This window comes from Scyliorhinus torazame, chromosome 7, assembly GCF_047496885.1.
Source record: "Scyliorhinus torazame isolate Kashiwa2021f chromosome 7, sScyTor2.1, whole genome shotgun sequence".
Classification (NCBI taxonomy): Eukaryota; Metazoa; Chordata; class Chondrichthyes; order Carcharhiniformes; family Scyliorhinidae; genus Scyliorhinus; species Scyliorhinus torazame.
Genome location: NC_092713.1, coordinates 139410672 through 139426709, shown reverse-complemented (window position 1 = coordinate 139426709; position 16038 = coordinate 139410672). Strand labels below are relative to the sequence as shown.

Below are 16038 nucleotides of genomic sequence, written 5' to 3'. Positions count from 1 at the left end.
GGAGGCAGAGACCCTTATAACATTTAAGAAGTATTTAGATGCGTACTTGCAATGCAAAGGCATAGAAGGCAATGGGCCAAGTGCTGGGAAATGTGATTAGAAGAATAGTTAAGTGATTGTTTTTGTCCGGTGCAGATGTGATGGGACGAAGGGCCTTTTACCTGTGCTGTCGAGCTCTCTGCCTCTGTGGCTTACTACTTGAGATTACATCAGTAGAGGGCGCCAGCAAACCACATTTGTGAAGCGGTCCCATTTGTCAATTTAGAACTGATTGTATAAGATTAATGTATGGTAACATAGAATTTTCATAGAATTTACAGTGCAGAAGGAAGCCATTCGGCCCATCGAGTCTGCACCGGCTCTTGGTTGGATTACATCAGTCTATCTCCAGTTTGATTCAGTCGTATCAGGAAAATCCAGTCTCCTATGAAGAAATGTGTACCATTGCCAAATATATACATTGACTTACCTATGTCAGGTAATTAATCAAAGATTGCTTGAATTATCTCCAAATTTCTCCCCTAATTTTTGAGTGATATACGAGAATAAGTATTATGTTGAACAGAAGGTCTGCAATATTTTTTTTCAAGTTATAGCTTTTCTTCCGTATTGTGCAGTAAAATATGGAAAATGTTACATTTTATGGCTGGTGTCTGTGTATCATCCTTCACAGTTTTGTGCTGCATGGCTACGATAATCGGTCTCAGGATAAATAAGCAAGCATAGATGCATGATACCCATAATGCGGTCCAATGGGCTTCATGCACCTCACTTCAGAGTCTTAGAAAAGGGGATGAAAGATGTACCTTTTCATCTCAACCACAATTCACTACATCCAGATGTCATTGAGTCCAACATGTCGAGAATGTGGACCTTTTCATAACTGCAATCATACATTTCTCAGCAAGGTGTTAACTTGAGACCAAATACAGAAAATACATAGCTAGATGCAAAGTCTCAAAACAGCCAAATGCTGATTAAAATCTCCAAGTGGAGTTCTTGTTATTGATTCTGAAGTTACTTCAAGCCAGCGACTTTGTCGATATGTATTGTTGATAGATATAAGGGCAAGTTGGACATATGTGATGCAATATATGACATCAGTTACATGAATCATAAAAGCGAGCATCCAAGTGCAGGCTCGAAGGGCCGAGTGGCCTACCCCTGCTCCAAATGCAAATGTTCTTGAGAGTAGAAAGTGATTAGGAAGACAAATTGGGCTTTGTTGTGAAGGGAATGGAGTATAAAAGTAGGAGAGCTGCAATAACTGTACAGGACTTTAGTGAGACCACATCTTGAGAATGATGTACTGTTTTGGTCTCCTTACCTTAGTTTCAGTGGAAGGTGTTCACAGAAGTTTCACTCAACTGATTACTAGCGTGTAGTGGTTGTCTTGTAAAGAAAGATTGAGCAGATTAGGCTTATACTCGCTGGAGTTGAAAAGAATGAGAGTTTATCTTATTGAAACATGTGATTCTGAAGGGGACTTGATAGTATGGACACTTGGAGGATGTTTGTCCTTACGGGGAATTAGAACTTGGGGGCTCAGTTTAAAAATAAGGGGTCTCCCATTTAAGATGGACATGAGGAGGAACTTTGTCTCTCCAAGAGTCATCAGACTGGGATTCTCTTCCGCAGAGACCATTTGGGGGCTGGGTCATTGAACATATTCAAGGCCGAGTTAGACTGATTTTTAATCTACAAACAGGTCGAGGATTATAGGGAGCAGGCAGGAAAGTTGAGTTAAGGCCACAATCATATCAGCAATGGCCTACTCCTGTTCTTTTTCCTTATGATCTTATTTATCATCAGTCCCCCCCACCCCAACATCCCATTCAATTAGCTTTCTCCATTTCAAGATTATCTAAGTGCACAGGAATGTGTGTGTTTAGCTGTAAATGCAGGATGCAGAAAAAATAAACCACACACCAGGAAATAAATGGTCTCCCAATTAACAAGATATGAGAGAAATAAGGAATTCATTTAGCTTTTTTAATACAAAAGTATGTCCAAATGTCGAGAGCTTGATGGATGATTTGCCATTGTAAGTGTATAAACATATCCACAATGGAATAAACTTTGAAGTGAGTAATAATCTGCTTCTGATTATACATATTTTAAAATCAAAATTACCAATCCCTCCTCAGACTCTTATCCTGTGTTCAAAATAATGGCAAATGTACAAGATTGTTGTAATTTTTGTTATATTAATTCATGGAATTTGGCAAGACTAGCATTCATTATCCATTCCTAATTGCCCTTGAAAGATTGTGCTAAAGCCTGGCAGTGAGTATCGGCATTGTTTAAATTAACATTTAAAACACTGAAAACTGTCAGTAACGATCTTGTGTTTTTAATTGCAAATAATAATAATAATAATCTCTATTAGTGTCACAAGTAGGCCTACATTACTGCAATGAAGTTACTGTGAAACTCACCCTATTGCTACCCTTCAGGATAAGCAATGGAGTATTGCCAGTAAGGATGCCACCAAAAATAAGCAAGGAGGTGGTCCAACACTGAAAGCATATTATACATACTATTTGGTACAATAACGTGGCATTGAGTTCAGCAAATTTACATACAAATTAGGAGCAGGATTAAGTCATTCGGCCCCTCGAGCCTGCACCACCATTCAATAAGATTGTGGCTGATCTGATTGTAATTCAACCCCACATTCCTACCTAACCCGATAAGCATTCACCCCCTTGCTGATCAAGAATCTATTTAGCTCTGCTTTAAAAATATTCAAAGAATCTGCTTCCATTGCCTTTTGACGAAGAGAGCTTCAGAGATTTGTGATCCTCTGAGAGAAAACATTTCTCCTCATTTCTGTCTTAAATGAGTGACCCCTTATTTTGAACAGTGACCCCTAGTTCTAGATTCTCCCACAAGAGGAAACATTCTCTCCACATCCACCCTGTCACTACCGCTCAGGATCTTAAAGGTTTTGATCAAGTCACATCTTACTCTTCTAAACTCGAGTGGATACAAACCATCCTCACCAATGTTTTCTCATAAGACATAAGACAACCTGCCCATTCCTGGTATTTGTCTAGTAAACCTTCTTTGAACTGCTTCTAATATATTTGCATCTTTCTTTAAATAAGGAGACCAATACTGTACACGATACAACAGAGTGGTCTTACCAATGCCCTGGACAACTGCAGCATAATTTCCTACCTTTGTAATCAATTCCCCTCACAATAAACAATATTCTATTATCTTTCTAATTACTTACTGTACCTGTGAACTAGCCCTTTGTGATTCATGCACTAGGACACCGAGATCCCTCTGCACCTCAGAACTCTGTAATTTCTCACCATTTAGATAATAAGCTTCTTTCTTATTCTTCCCGCCAAAATGGACAATTTCACAATTCCACACTTTATACTTTTTTAGAAATGTATTTTTAATAAGTTTAGAGTATCCAATTATTTTATTTTCCAATTAAAGGGCAATTTAGCATGGCCAATCCACATATTCTGCACATCTTTTGTGTTGTGGGGATGAGACCCATGCAGACATGGGGAGAATAGGTATGCCCTCGTTATACTTATTTAGCCAGTTTTGCCCACTCACTTAACCTTTCTATGTCCCTTTTGTAGCTTCGTTATGTCCTCTTCACAATTTACTTTCCTACCTATCTTTTTCTCTTCAGCAAATGTAGCAACCATATCTTCAGTCCCTTCATCCAAATCATTTATATAAACTGTAAAAGGTTGAGGCTCCAGCACTGAGCCCTGTGGCACAACACATCACATCCTGCCAACAAACACTCAGGAGCTGTCCTCTGAGGGAACAATGGGGCACAGCAAAGCAGAATAGAATGGATAAAACACAAGAACGTGGCTTTTGAGACCTAAACTTGGGAGCTGGTCTGTGAGGGAGCAGCAGGGGGTAGCAGAGCACTCCAGACACCAGACACTCCGGAGCTGACCTATGAGGGTGCAGCAGGGTGGAACAGAGCACTCCAGACACTCCGGAGCTGACCTGCGAAGGGGCAGCAGGGTGGAGCAGAGCATTCCAGACACCAGACACTCTGGAGCTGACCTGTGAGGGGGCAGCAGGGGGGAGCAGAGCATTCCAGACACCAGACACTCCGGAGCTGACCTGTGAAGGGGCAGCAGGGTGGAACAGAGCACTCCAGACACTCCGGAGCTGACCTGTGAGGGGGATTCAGAGCATTCCAGACACCAGACACTCCGGAGCTGACCTGTGAGGGGGCGGTAGGGTGGAGCAGAGCACTGCGGACACCAGACACTCCGGAGCTGACCTCTGAGGGGACGGCAGAATGGAGAAGAGCACTGCAGATTCCAGACACTTGGCGGCACAAGAATTCAAAAGCCTGATATCAATCTTCGTAAAATAAGGTCACCACAAAGGAGAGGGTTGAGAGAGTTCAAGTTAATCTTTACTTGATATAAGATAGAGGTGGTTATCTAAATTCGCCTAATTTCTTATCAACCAACACTGCAGTCACCATTTATTCATTTTAAATTTGAGATCAGATAACAGAAGACTCCCTATAATGCCCAACAGGTTTCTTGTCTTTCCATTGTGTGATATGGCAATACGTTGTGAAATTCCGGTTTGCATAAGGATCAATTCTCACAGTGTGACCTTGGTATCTCTTACACAAGATATGCAACCATATTTTTGTCTCTCATAGGCGTAAACAACTATGTTTGAGTGAGCCATACCATCCTTGTTTAAGCACCATGTTCTCACTTTGCCTTTTATTTTACAAGTGCTTAGTTTGAATTACTGGATATTATTTTTTTAAGTATTGAACATAAATGGGGTCTTTCGGAAGTTGACCATCTACAGTAACAGACTCGATAACTGGGAGCATCTAATCATGTTGGACCAGCTTGAAGACAATTAAGGTCAGTGCTGAAATTTTCAGAGATTTGCTATTTTGATCTACTCAACTGTAAGAGCTTTTCTATGATTTGTTGCAACTTTGTTTTCCACATGGTAATCTATGGCAACTGTAGTGCAGACATTGAGACAGTTAAGTTGGTTGTGCATTCTTAAGTATGTAGAATCTTACCGGGCTAGATAACAAAGCAATAAACCATGGCCTCCAAACCTCACCTATAAGTTGGCACTGAATTTCCTTCCCTCCCGATCAGGGGCAAGTTAGGCAATGCGATGCAAAATACCCTATTGCCACATTACATGAAAGCAGAGTACCATCTCTCAAGACTGGCAAAGCACGATACGTGTTGGGAAGCTGGGCGGCACAGTAGCACAGTGGTTAGCACTGTTGCTTCACAGCACCAGGGTCCCAGGTTCGATTCCCGGCTTTGGTCACTGTCTGTGTGGAGTCTGCACGTTCTCCCCGTCTCTGCGTAGGTTTCCTCCAGGCGCTCCGGTTTCCTCTCACAAATCCCAAAAGACATGCTGTTAGGTAATTTGGACATTCTGAATTCTCCCTCTGTGAACCCGAACAGGCGCAGAGATGTGGCGACTAGGGGCTTGTCACAGTAACTTCATTGCAGTGTTAATGTAAGCCTACTTGTGACAATAAAGATAATTATTAAAGAAGCTCTGCGCCTGCACAAACTGCAAAGATGATTGGCTTAATGGGCAACTGTTGGCTCTGCAGGTTTGGTAGAAAACATTTTGAATGTATTATGTCCATTTCAATTGGTTTTACATGTCAATTGAGTATTTACAATATGTGGCTGGTGGTAAACTCCATAATTCAGTTATGCTGTGCCTTAGACTCAGGTATTAACAAATGTAAAAACTCATCCATGATACCCTTTCATTAAAATCCATTTAATGTTTTCTGATTGTCTTAAGCCATGTGCTAGTTCAGCTTCTTCCCACCTTGCTGTCCATGGCTTGGAAGGGGGAGTTTGATTACCAATTCATGCCTCGATTTTACAAATGGCTTTGGACGAACAATAGAATCTCAATTTGACTCAACAACCACACCCTGCTTAGAATGAAAGCTTTCGGGTCACAAACTAGCAAGATAACTTGTGTGAGAGAGAGAAAAAAACACTGAAATCAAAGCCCACAGTCTGCCTCCACACACTACTTAAAGCAGCACCAGGGAATTTTAGAATCGTCACAGAACTTCCCCCGAACTGGACAATAAAACTCAAGTCGCGTTTCCAACACACTAAAAGTTCCTTTTTGCAAGCTGTTCGCTCCCATTTTCTTCCCCTTCTCTTCGACACCCCCCATCACCACCCTCCCCTCCCCCCTTCCCCGGCAACTGGAGCCCCAAATGGACCAGATCATAGATATGAGAGAGGATGCGGTCCGAGGGGTCGCCATCCGGCCTCAGAAAAGGAGGTTTCCCTTTGAGATTTTCAACACTTTGCTCACTATTATCTGCCTCGCCACCGCGGCGCTCGTGGTGTACAAACTGTTCCAGCACCCAACAGGAGGGCAGCAGCGTATGGTAAGCGGCAGTTTCTTTCTAAAACAAAGCGCTGTGCAGCTAAAGGATCACTCGTTAACTATATTGTGCGTGTGCTTAAAATCGTGGCTCCCAGTTATTTATGTGCATAGTTTTTCCCATCCGACCCTCCTTTTCTAAAATAACAAAAAAGTCTTAAATTGTTTAAAACAAAATGTGCAACTTAATTTTTACACAATCAGTCTTGCAGCATTCAAAGACTGGTTGCAATCTGTGGCTCAATCGGGTGAAGCACATTCATAGAGGTTGTTTTTTTAAAAAGTCAGCTGTAGGATTTTGAGACTAATTTCTGTGCCCTGCAAACGTGAAAGTTTGGAGACAGATGCTGCCAGACCTGCTGAGATTTTCCAGCATTTTCTCTTTTGGTTTCAGATTCCAGCATCTGCAGTAATTTGCTTTTATTAGTTTGGAGATCTTGGCTGGTGTGCGTGACTGATGGGCGGACAGTGGGGGGGTTTCGCGGCAGTGGAAAATCATACACACAGGGGCTGTGCCGCAGTTCAGGCGAGACTGATGAGACGGTGCACAGCGAGAGCAGAGTGTGCTCCGGGCAGGGATTGCCTGATCCTGTTGGCTAAGATCTTGTGGCGTTTGAAGAGCGAGCAGCCTTGAGTCGCAGCGTGAGGCTGGAATGGAGGGCATTAGTGGGGGCATGTGCTGGGGAACCAGGAGGGAGCATTTTGTGCTCTACTAATTGCCAGCCACCACCTCCAGGTTGTAAGGCGCCTGCCTGCTTGGCGTGTCCAAGTTAAAAGTTGTCTCGCGTGTGTCTATTTGGTGTTAGCTGGCCTGGAGAACCCCAGATTGAAGCGGTGACCCGCTGCTCCGTTAATACCAACCGGAATGAATTTGGGCTCAGAACAGGAGCCGTGTAATATCACAAATTGGCATTTGTTCATTACAATCCAACCGCAGAGCCCCAAACTATTGATGTCTCCTTGACAAACCAGAACACAGTGTTGCACAGTTTGCATAGCTCCTGCTCCACGGGTGACTCTGGTCTCCTTCTGATTCTACCTCGCTATCAAAGGGCACGTTTTGATAAATCTCGCCAGTGCAATGTAGCGAGAGGACATGGTTTAATGAAATGAAAAATGAAATGCGGCTCGCTTTAACAAACTCCTCCTCAGCAATTCAAGTCAGTGACCAGTGTTTCTTTAGAGGTGATGAAGGATCTTGGGGAAGATTTAAAAAAATAATAATAATTGTCAAGAGGGGGTAGATTGTGAGACTGACTGCAGTGCAGTCTCGCTGGTGTTGCACTGTGCTACCGGTCTGGAGGGTATGAGGCAGAGCGATGACAGGCGCGGATCAAGTCGCCGAAGCACTTGGGGCAAAGCGGAGCACAGTGTGATTCGCCAGATCCAGAGTGACCATGCGGCCAGGAATCCTCAATCAGTCATTATTTTGTGTGTGTGTGTGTGTGGACCCAATTTACCGTCCAATATTGGTTCAGATCAAGCGTCAGATCAAGCCCAAGATGAGGTAAAATGTCTCTTGTCAGCTTGCACCTTGTATGTCTCTCTTGTGGAGACCATTAATTTGACTCAGTTTGAATAGACTTTTGGAGCAAACAATGAGATGGATTAAGGGCTTGCCCTGTCCACTCTGAATTGGCTTTGTAACTTTAAGAATGGAATCAAAATATTTAACAAAAAAATTCACTCGCAATCGTTTAATGGCAAAATCCAGATGTTGTGAGCAAATGTTTCATAGAACATAGAACGATACAGCGCAGTCCATTTTTAAAAGAAGCGAGGAACCGGATAGATCCAGCGGCTGTGGATCTGCCATGCGTAAAGATGTTGACCCCAGACTGGAGTGTTGAAGTAATCGAGATGTTCACTCAGTCAGATATGTAGACAACGCTGGTCCCTGCAATGGGGCTGAGGCACAATGCGGGTATTTACACCAAACACCCCGTGGAGAGAGACTGTTTCGGGTCCCTGTGGCTTCTTAGGGACTCAAAACTCCTGTTTTTCTCTCTCTCTCCACAGATGCTGGCAGACCTACGGTGCTCCCCCCACCCCCACGTCCTCTCCCCCAACCTGTTTTGAATTTCAGATTGCCAGCATTTTGTTTGAATATAAAAGCAATGACTCGCATTTCCATCCAGCGCCTTTCCTGACTTCGCCATGTGAGAAGGGCGGGGTTTGTGAGCAGCAAGGATTTGGCAAGGAGCTGGCATTAATGGAGCCAGCCAGTCAACGTAAATCAGGGAGGACGGAGATAATGGGCGGACAGGGTTTAAAAAAAACCCCAGAATAATTTGAATTAAGACAACCGCAGGAGCTCCCAAAGGACGTTACTGCCAAGGGAAGTGCTTTTGAAATAATGCAGCGGCCGATATATGCACAGGAGGATCCCACATGCGATCCCGACGAGGTAACCTGTTTTCAGGCGCTGTTGATTGACGCATATATATTGGCTGTACACCAAGAGCCCCTCCCCTTCAATATTTTACCAAAGGACCCTACAGGTCCATGTCGGAGATCAGAAGTGCCTCAATTTAACATATCATTTGATTGGCAGCACCTCTTGCCGTGCAGCACTCCTTCAGTACTACCTTGGAGTGTGTCAGCTTAGCTTGTGTGCTGAAGCCTCCGGACTGGGGCTTCCGCCCACAGCCGATGCTTCAGGGTTGAGAGTGTCACCACTGCTTCCAGCATGTGATTAAGTACTGACATCCACTGAGAGCATATTTAACAGCCACATTGCAGGTTCAGTTTAGCTGCAACCACTGTCATCAAGAGCTAAAGTAATGTCAAACTGGCGCAGAGCTAAGAAGTGTTTTGAAACTTAAGAAGTGTGAGTCACGGCATCACAGACGTGTGGGCCAAAGCATTGTGGGACAAAGTAACTATTAGTTTGTGGTGCGGCAAAGTGTGCAGTGTAATTAAGCTCAGCAAATTTATAGACACATAGAAAATAGGAGCAGGAGGCCATTCAGTCCTTCGACACCCCTCCTCCATTCATTATGATCATGGCCTATCATCCGACTCAATAGCCTAACACGATCTTTTGTTCTGTTCAGATCCCTCTGTATCTTCACCCCCTCCTTCCCTATCTTTGTGACTTTTTCCAGACCCACCCCATCTGCCTTCATGCTTACACACTGGGAAAATTCTTTTGTTATTCATTTATGGGATGTGGGTGTCATTGGCCAGGTTAGCATTTATTGCCCATAACTAATTGCCCTTTGAGGTGGTGATGGTGAGCTGCCTTGTTGAATCCACTGCAGTCCCTGAAGTGTAGGTACAGCCACAGTGTTGTTATGGAGGCATTCCACGATTTTGACCCAACAACAGTGAAGGAACGGCAATATATTTCCAAATCAGGATGGTGATTGGCTTGGAAGGGAACTTCCAGAAATTCCTCAGTTCTTCATTGATCAACTCCATGGAATCTTTTCCATGTGTATGATTAGGCCTCTTTGTCTTATCAGAGAGACTGCATTTCTGTCAGTGTCACTGTCCCTGGAACAAATGTTCCAGTTTCTGGACTGCAACTTGGTTTCATGACCTTCTGACTCAGAGGCAAAAAATATTCCCACCCAAAAGGCTGTTATCTGAGACCAGACCATACTCTTGTTAGCAGGGTCTCTCTGTAACATACTAAGATGATAATCCATAATTTTTGACATATTACAAATAACACAGACCAACATGCAACTGATACTAACTTCTATTATTTGTTTCTTTAGGGTTCATTCATGTTTGTTATCCATGCTGAAGCAGATGGCAGTAAGTATTCACAAATATCGAATATAATTTCACAAATCCAAACCAATCAGATAACATTTTCAATCCAGAAGTTATTTTTGATATATATATATATATATATCCCCAATATATATAAAAAGAGTGCGAATATATAACATTTAATGTTAAATTTCTTTCTCTGTTTGAGACATTTAGTTCATGTGTCAGTCTGGTGTACAGGGTGAAAAGTCTGCTTAGAATTCATGGGATGTATTTTGCTCTACATGTGTTGATTAAAGGCACATTATTTTACTAAATTCTCATTGCAGACCATCAGCATTTATTCACTGGCAATAAAACACATTACATGTATTCAGACTGCTTACAAGGAGAGGATGAGGGATATTAATGGTCAAAGGATTTTTTTATCCCGTAACTTCATTTGACTCCCGAAATGTTTTATGGTTGACTCAGCGTGGAGAGGGAATGAAACTATTTTTTATTTTGTGTCCTCTGTTTGAGGGCCTTCTGACTTTATCCTATTTTTCTCCTCTCACAGTCTCAGAAAAAAAGGTTAAGTTGCGTTCAAAGGACAGTGCCTGGGTGAAGAATAATGCCATTGTGGTTCCATGTGACGGCCTGTATTTGATTTATGCACACGTAAGCTCGAATAGAACTCCACTGATGGAAATTAAGAAAAAGGAAGATTCTGACTCTGACTCTGACACTGACTCCTGGCTCCTTCCGAAAACAAAAGAATACTCCCCCTTGATAACGTCCATGTTGCGCGTCAACAACACCATTCGCATGCTGCTCGACCTATCCAACGATGAGTTGAAAGATGACAATTCCTACCTGGGGATTGCTTTGCTTCAAATTCATCAAGATATAAATTCCTGCCAACAGATTATTCAAAAAAGCTGTAAATACGAAAAGCATAGGGATGGGTTGTGCCTTTCAACTCCAACCTCTGGGAAATATATCGGACAATGATCGGAATGGGAAAAACGTGGATGAAATGTACATTGCCTTCAGGGGGCTATTTTGAAATGGATTTAAGCTGAATTTAGACCACATTGGGTGGGGTGGTGAAAAGAGGTGGAGGTGTGTGTGGAGAGGGAGAAGGTGAATGCTCCATAGGGAGAACTGGCTGCTGAATTGCATTTTTCATTAATATAGAATAGAAGATAGGGGCCCTAATAGGATATAATTGGTACAGTGAATAAAGAAACTCAATCTACAACTGCTGTGAAACAGAGTGCTCGAAATATTTACTTAGCACACAACTATTCTTTTTCAGTGGGGGGTGGGGTCTTGAACCCGATGTCTGCCCCAAAATGGGAATCGACAGTTGGTGTGGGAGGGAAACCTAATAGAGCAATCGGACATGGACTCTGGATAGAGTGATGCTTGATGGGCTGAGTGGCCTTATTTTTTTTGTTCTCGATTTTCATGGTGTCTTGGGCTGTCTTTATCCCTCGACCAACATCACTAAAAAGCAAGTGATCTGGTCGTTATTTCATTGGTGTGAGCAGGCTCTCGCTGGGCGGTTCCTACATTGCAAGAATGACTGCACTTCGAAAAGTACTTAATTGGTCGTAAAGCACTTTGGGATGTCCAGACTTTATGAATCACACTATTAAAAAGTGAAGTTCTTGTGTTTTGTTTGCTCCATGTTGTCAGCTTGCATCAGTCAGGTAGTATTTCAGAATGTAAAGCTTATTGCGCCCAGCCCACTCCCGTCTGCATATTCCTAGTATGGGAGGAGGGGGAAGGTGAAATGTTTGATTCAGGGTAAATATTAAATTTTCTTTTTTTTTTAATGTACATGTTTACTACTTGATGTTCTATAATTAAATACATGATGCCAGGTATTCTGCCTCAAATGAGGGATTGGCACCATAGCGAGTAAAGTGACCAAATTGGTTCTGTTTGTTCTCTAACCTGGTTCATTGCACATACCTAGTTTCAAAACTGCACTATTGAATGTCTTGCCCAGTTTTTAAAGGTAAAACAAATGCATCTTTTAAGTGACCAAAATTTTATTATTGAGGGAGATTGCTCACAATTCTCAAAGTCCTGTCTGTGTGCTGAGGGAGGAACATGATCATCTTTTTAAAAAAGTATCCAGCCTAAGATTAAACTTATAAATATCTTAGGGCTGCAATATTCAAAAGGGGGGCAGACAGCAGGCAAAGAAGCTTAATTGGAATGTAGATTATTTGATCTAAGAATTGTATTTATTTATTGCATGTAATGTAGTTATTTAATGGGAAAAAGTAGTAGTCCTTTTGAACAAGAAAATTAATGTTTTGATATTGTAACTAACTTTATTTTTACATGGAACTCTGTTTTGTACTGTTCTGATATGTTCACAAATAAAAGTATAAAATACCCAATCGTTCTCGAGGTGTTATCATTTGACAAACTTAAATCAAACTACCCAGGCAGATTTTTTCAGCACTGTATGACTATGTAAAATATCCCCTTTGAGAGCTGAGTGGTAAGTGATTTAACCCAAAGGTTAGCACACCTTAAAGGAGGGGCAAGCTGGTACAGGAATTTAACCCACACTGTTAGCATTGCTTTGTATTACAAACCACCCATCTATGCAACTATGCTAACCAACCCACATCTGTGTGACTATAGTCAAGTGTTGTAGAAGTCAGCATGAAGACAAACTGGGAACTGTTTAGGGGAAACAGCACTAAGATTTAGAGTGCTGAAGTGTAAAAACAAGAAGAGTGGACCTAAATTTACTTGACTTGGTAAATCCAGTCTATCACATTTTTTGTTTGCTTTAAGCGACACTTAGAAAAGGTGACATTTTAAATTCAAAACTCTGCAACAGAGCAATCCAATGCTAAATGGACAATTGTTACACATTCCCATGTACGAAAAGCCTTTGTGCTTACAGCGGTCCTTGGAAGTCTATTGCCGGTCCTTGGCTCGGTGGTACAGTGGTTAGCACTTCTGCCTCACAATGCTCGGGACCCACGTTCGATTCCGGCCTTGAGTGACTGTGTGCAGTTTGCATGTTTGCCTGGTGTCTGCATGGATTTCCTGTGGGTGCTCCGATTTAGATTAAATTTATATTTATTGTCACATATACCGAGCTACAGTGAAACGTATTGTCGACGTGGGTGGACCAGGACAGATTGTTGGTGATGTGTACCCCTAGGAATTAGAAGTTGTCAACCATCTCCACCTCAGCACCATTGATGTAGGCAGGGTGTGTACAACACTTCACTATTTGAAGTCAATGATCAGCTCCTTAGTTTTGCCGACACCGAGGGAGAGATTGTTGTTGTTGCACCACGGCACTAGGTTCTCTATCTCCCTCCTTTATTCTGACTCATCGTTGTTTGAGATCCGACACACTACGGCCTTCTCATCAGCAACGTTTTTTGAAAGTATTTTAATTCAACAAATTGTTGAGAAATTTTACAATACAAAACAGCCCCCAACCCCCCCCCCCCCCCCCACCCTAACAGTAAATGGTAACCAACTTCTGAAAATGCATGATGAACAAACCCCAAAAATTGTAGAACTCATCACTCGCCCCCCTCAGAGCAAACTTCACCTTTTCCAGGATCAGAAACTCCAGCAGGTCTCCCCGCCATGCCAAGGCACAGGCTGGAGAAGCTGACCTCCACCCCAACAGGACCCGGCAGGAGCAATTAGCGAACGAAGACTAAAACATCGGCCCCTGCATCCACCTGCAGCTCCGGCCGGTCTGACAACCCAAGTATGGTTTCTGGGGGACCGGGCTCCACGTACACATGTAAAACCCCCAAAATGGTGCTGAACACCATCCTCCAAAACTTTTCCAGCTCTAGGCAGGATCAAATCATATGTACATGGTTCACAGGGTCCCACCCACATCGCTCAGAGACATTCTCCACTCCCTCAAACAGCCGGCTCATTTTAGATTTTGTGAGGTGCGCTCTACAAGACGTTCAGCTGTATCAGCCCCACCCTTGCGCACAAAGCCGAGGCATTTACCCTCTGCAACACCTCACACCTCAGACCCTTCTCCAGCACTACCCCCAACTCTTCCTCCCACTTTGCCTTAACCCCTTCAAAGGACACTCCGTCCTCCTCTAAAATCCTCCTTTAAATTGCCGAGACGACTCCCCATCGCCAACCCCCTCTACCCCCCCCCCCCCACCACCCGGCCAACTGACAGCACCGCCTCCAACGAAAAGGAGGCAGGCACTATTGCAAAGGTCGGGAAGAGCATCCTCGCAAAATCCCGCACCTGCATATACCTAAAACTTTTGCCACCTGCCAGCCCAAACTTTGCGTCCAACTCCTCCAAACTTGCAAATCGCCCTCCCAGGAACAGATCCTTCAATTCCTTAATCCCCCTTTCTACCCAACCTCAAAACGTCGCATCATTCCCCCCTGCATGAACCCAAAATTCCCTCTAATCGGCACCCCCCCTAGACCCGGCCCCCAACCTAAACTGCTGTCTAAATTGCCTCCAGATCTTCAATGTGGCCACAACCACCCGACACACCGTATACTTCCCTGGGGCTATCAGGAGCGGCGGCAAGAGCCCGCCTCCATCCTCATCCACAAAGCCCCCACACCTTCTCTGCATTTGTGCCCAATAATAATATAACAAATTTGCGAGGCCTCCTAATCCTGACCACCTACCCCGGCAAACAAACAAGATGATCAGCCTGTCCACCCCGCTGTGAAAAATGCCTTGGGCAAAAAGACCAACAGACATTGAAACAAAAACAGGATTAACGGTAAAACATTCATCTTTACTGCTTGTACCAGGCCCGCTAACGACAGAGGGAGATTGTCCCATTTCAGCACATCAGCCTTCACCCTCCCCACCAAACAAGCAAAGTTAAACATCCAAAGCTCTGCCCAATCCAGGGCCACCTGCACCCCCAAAATACCTAAAATGAGACGTCACCAGGCAGAATGACAGCACCCCAACCCCACTCCCGGAGGGGATTCTACAAAGTACTCATTTTCCCCTAAATTCAATTTGTACCCTGAAAACATTCCAAATCTCTGGAGCAACCCTGTTATACTCCCCATCAAAGTGCTCAGCTCTGTTATATGCAGCGATAAATCATCTGCATTTAAGGACACCCCATATTCCACCTCCCCCCCCCCCCCCCCACCCCTCAACCTCTTATTATCCCCTTCCACAACCCAGAGCTCCTCAGCGCAATAGCCAAGGGCTCTACAGTCAATGCAAACAGAAGAGGGGACATGGGGCATCCCTGCCTCGAACAATAAGGTAATGCAAAATATCCTGAGTTAATACTGTTTTTACGCACGCGTGTAATTGTCTCCTTATATAGCAGCTGCACCCACATCACAAACTTTGGCTCAATCTGAATTTTTCCAGTACCGCCATCAAATAACTCCACTCCACCCGATCAAACGCCTTCTCCGCATCTAATGCCACCACCACCTCCGTCTCCGTCCTCTCTGCTGGAGAAAGCATCACGTTCAGCAACCTCCTCACATTCGAGAACAGTTTTCTTCCCTTTACGAACCCCGTCTGGTCCTCCTCATTCACCTTTGGGATTCACCCTTCCAACCTTAACGGCAACACTTTGGCCAGTGTCTCGGCGTCTACATTCAACAGAGATATGGGTCTATATGACCCACACTTCACCGGATCCTTGTTCTTCATTAACAACAGTGAGATGGAAGCCTGCCCCTTGTTTGCGGCAAGACACCCCTGCCCATCGCGTCCTTAAACATTCCCACCATCACGATGCCAGCTTGTCCTTCAATCTTTTATAAAATTCGACAAGAAACCCATCGGGCCTCATTGCCTTCCCTGCCTGCATCCTCCCAATTGCCACCTTCACCTCCTGCTCCCCCACCACCTCCTCCAACCCTGCCCTTCCACCTCTC

General features: G+C 43.8%; 1 protein-coding gene across 2 annotated transcripts; it reads left to right on the top strand.

Annotated features, from left to right (window-relative positions):
• The first annotated feature begins 6056 nt into the window (after nucleotides 1–6056).
• On the top strand, nucleotides 6057–12505 carry LOC140426602 (uncharacterized). Of its 2 annotated transcripts, none has more exons than XM_072511568.1 (3): nucleotides 6057–6424; nucleotides 10146–10185; nucleotides 10703–12505. In XM_072511568.1, the coding sequence occupies exons 1-3, from the start codon at nucleotides 6248–6250 to the stop codon at nucleotides 11134–11136; spliced, it is 651 nt and encodes a 216-aa protein (XP_072367669.1). In that variant the 5' UTR covers nucleotides 6057–6247; the 3' UTR covers nucleotides 11137–12505. The 2 variants fall into 2 exon arrangements, with proteins under 2 accessions (XP_072367669.1, XP_072367670.1); XM_072511569.1 differs by lacking the exon at nucleotides 6057–6424 and adding an exon at nucleotides 8031–8827 and having other exon boundaries at nucleotides 10703–12504.
• Nucleotides 12506–16038: the final 3533 nt, after the last annotated feature.

Bases quoted from the DNA above. Each gene is read 5' to 3' on its own strand.
- LOC140426602 (XM_072511568.1), top strand. From the start codon at position 6,248: ATGGACCAGATCATAGATATGAGAGAGGATGCGGTCCGAGGGGTCGCC. The intron at 6,425-10,145 runs GTAAGCGGCAGT...TTGTTTCTTTAG, and splicing joins CAGGAGGGCAGCAGCGTATG to GGTTCATTCATGTTTGTTAT. The intron at 10,186-10,702 runs GTAAGTATTCAC...CTCCTCTCACAG, and splicing joins CCATGCTGAAGCAGATGGCA to TCTCAGAAAAAAAGGTTAAG.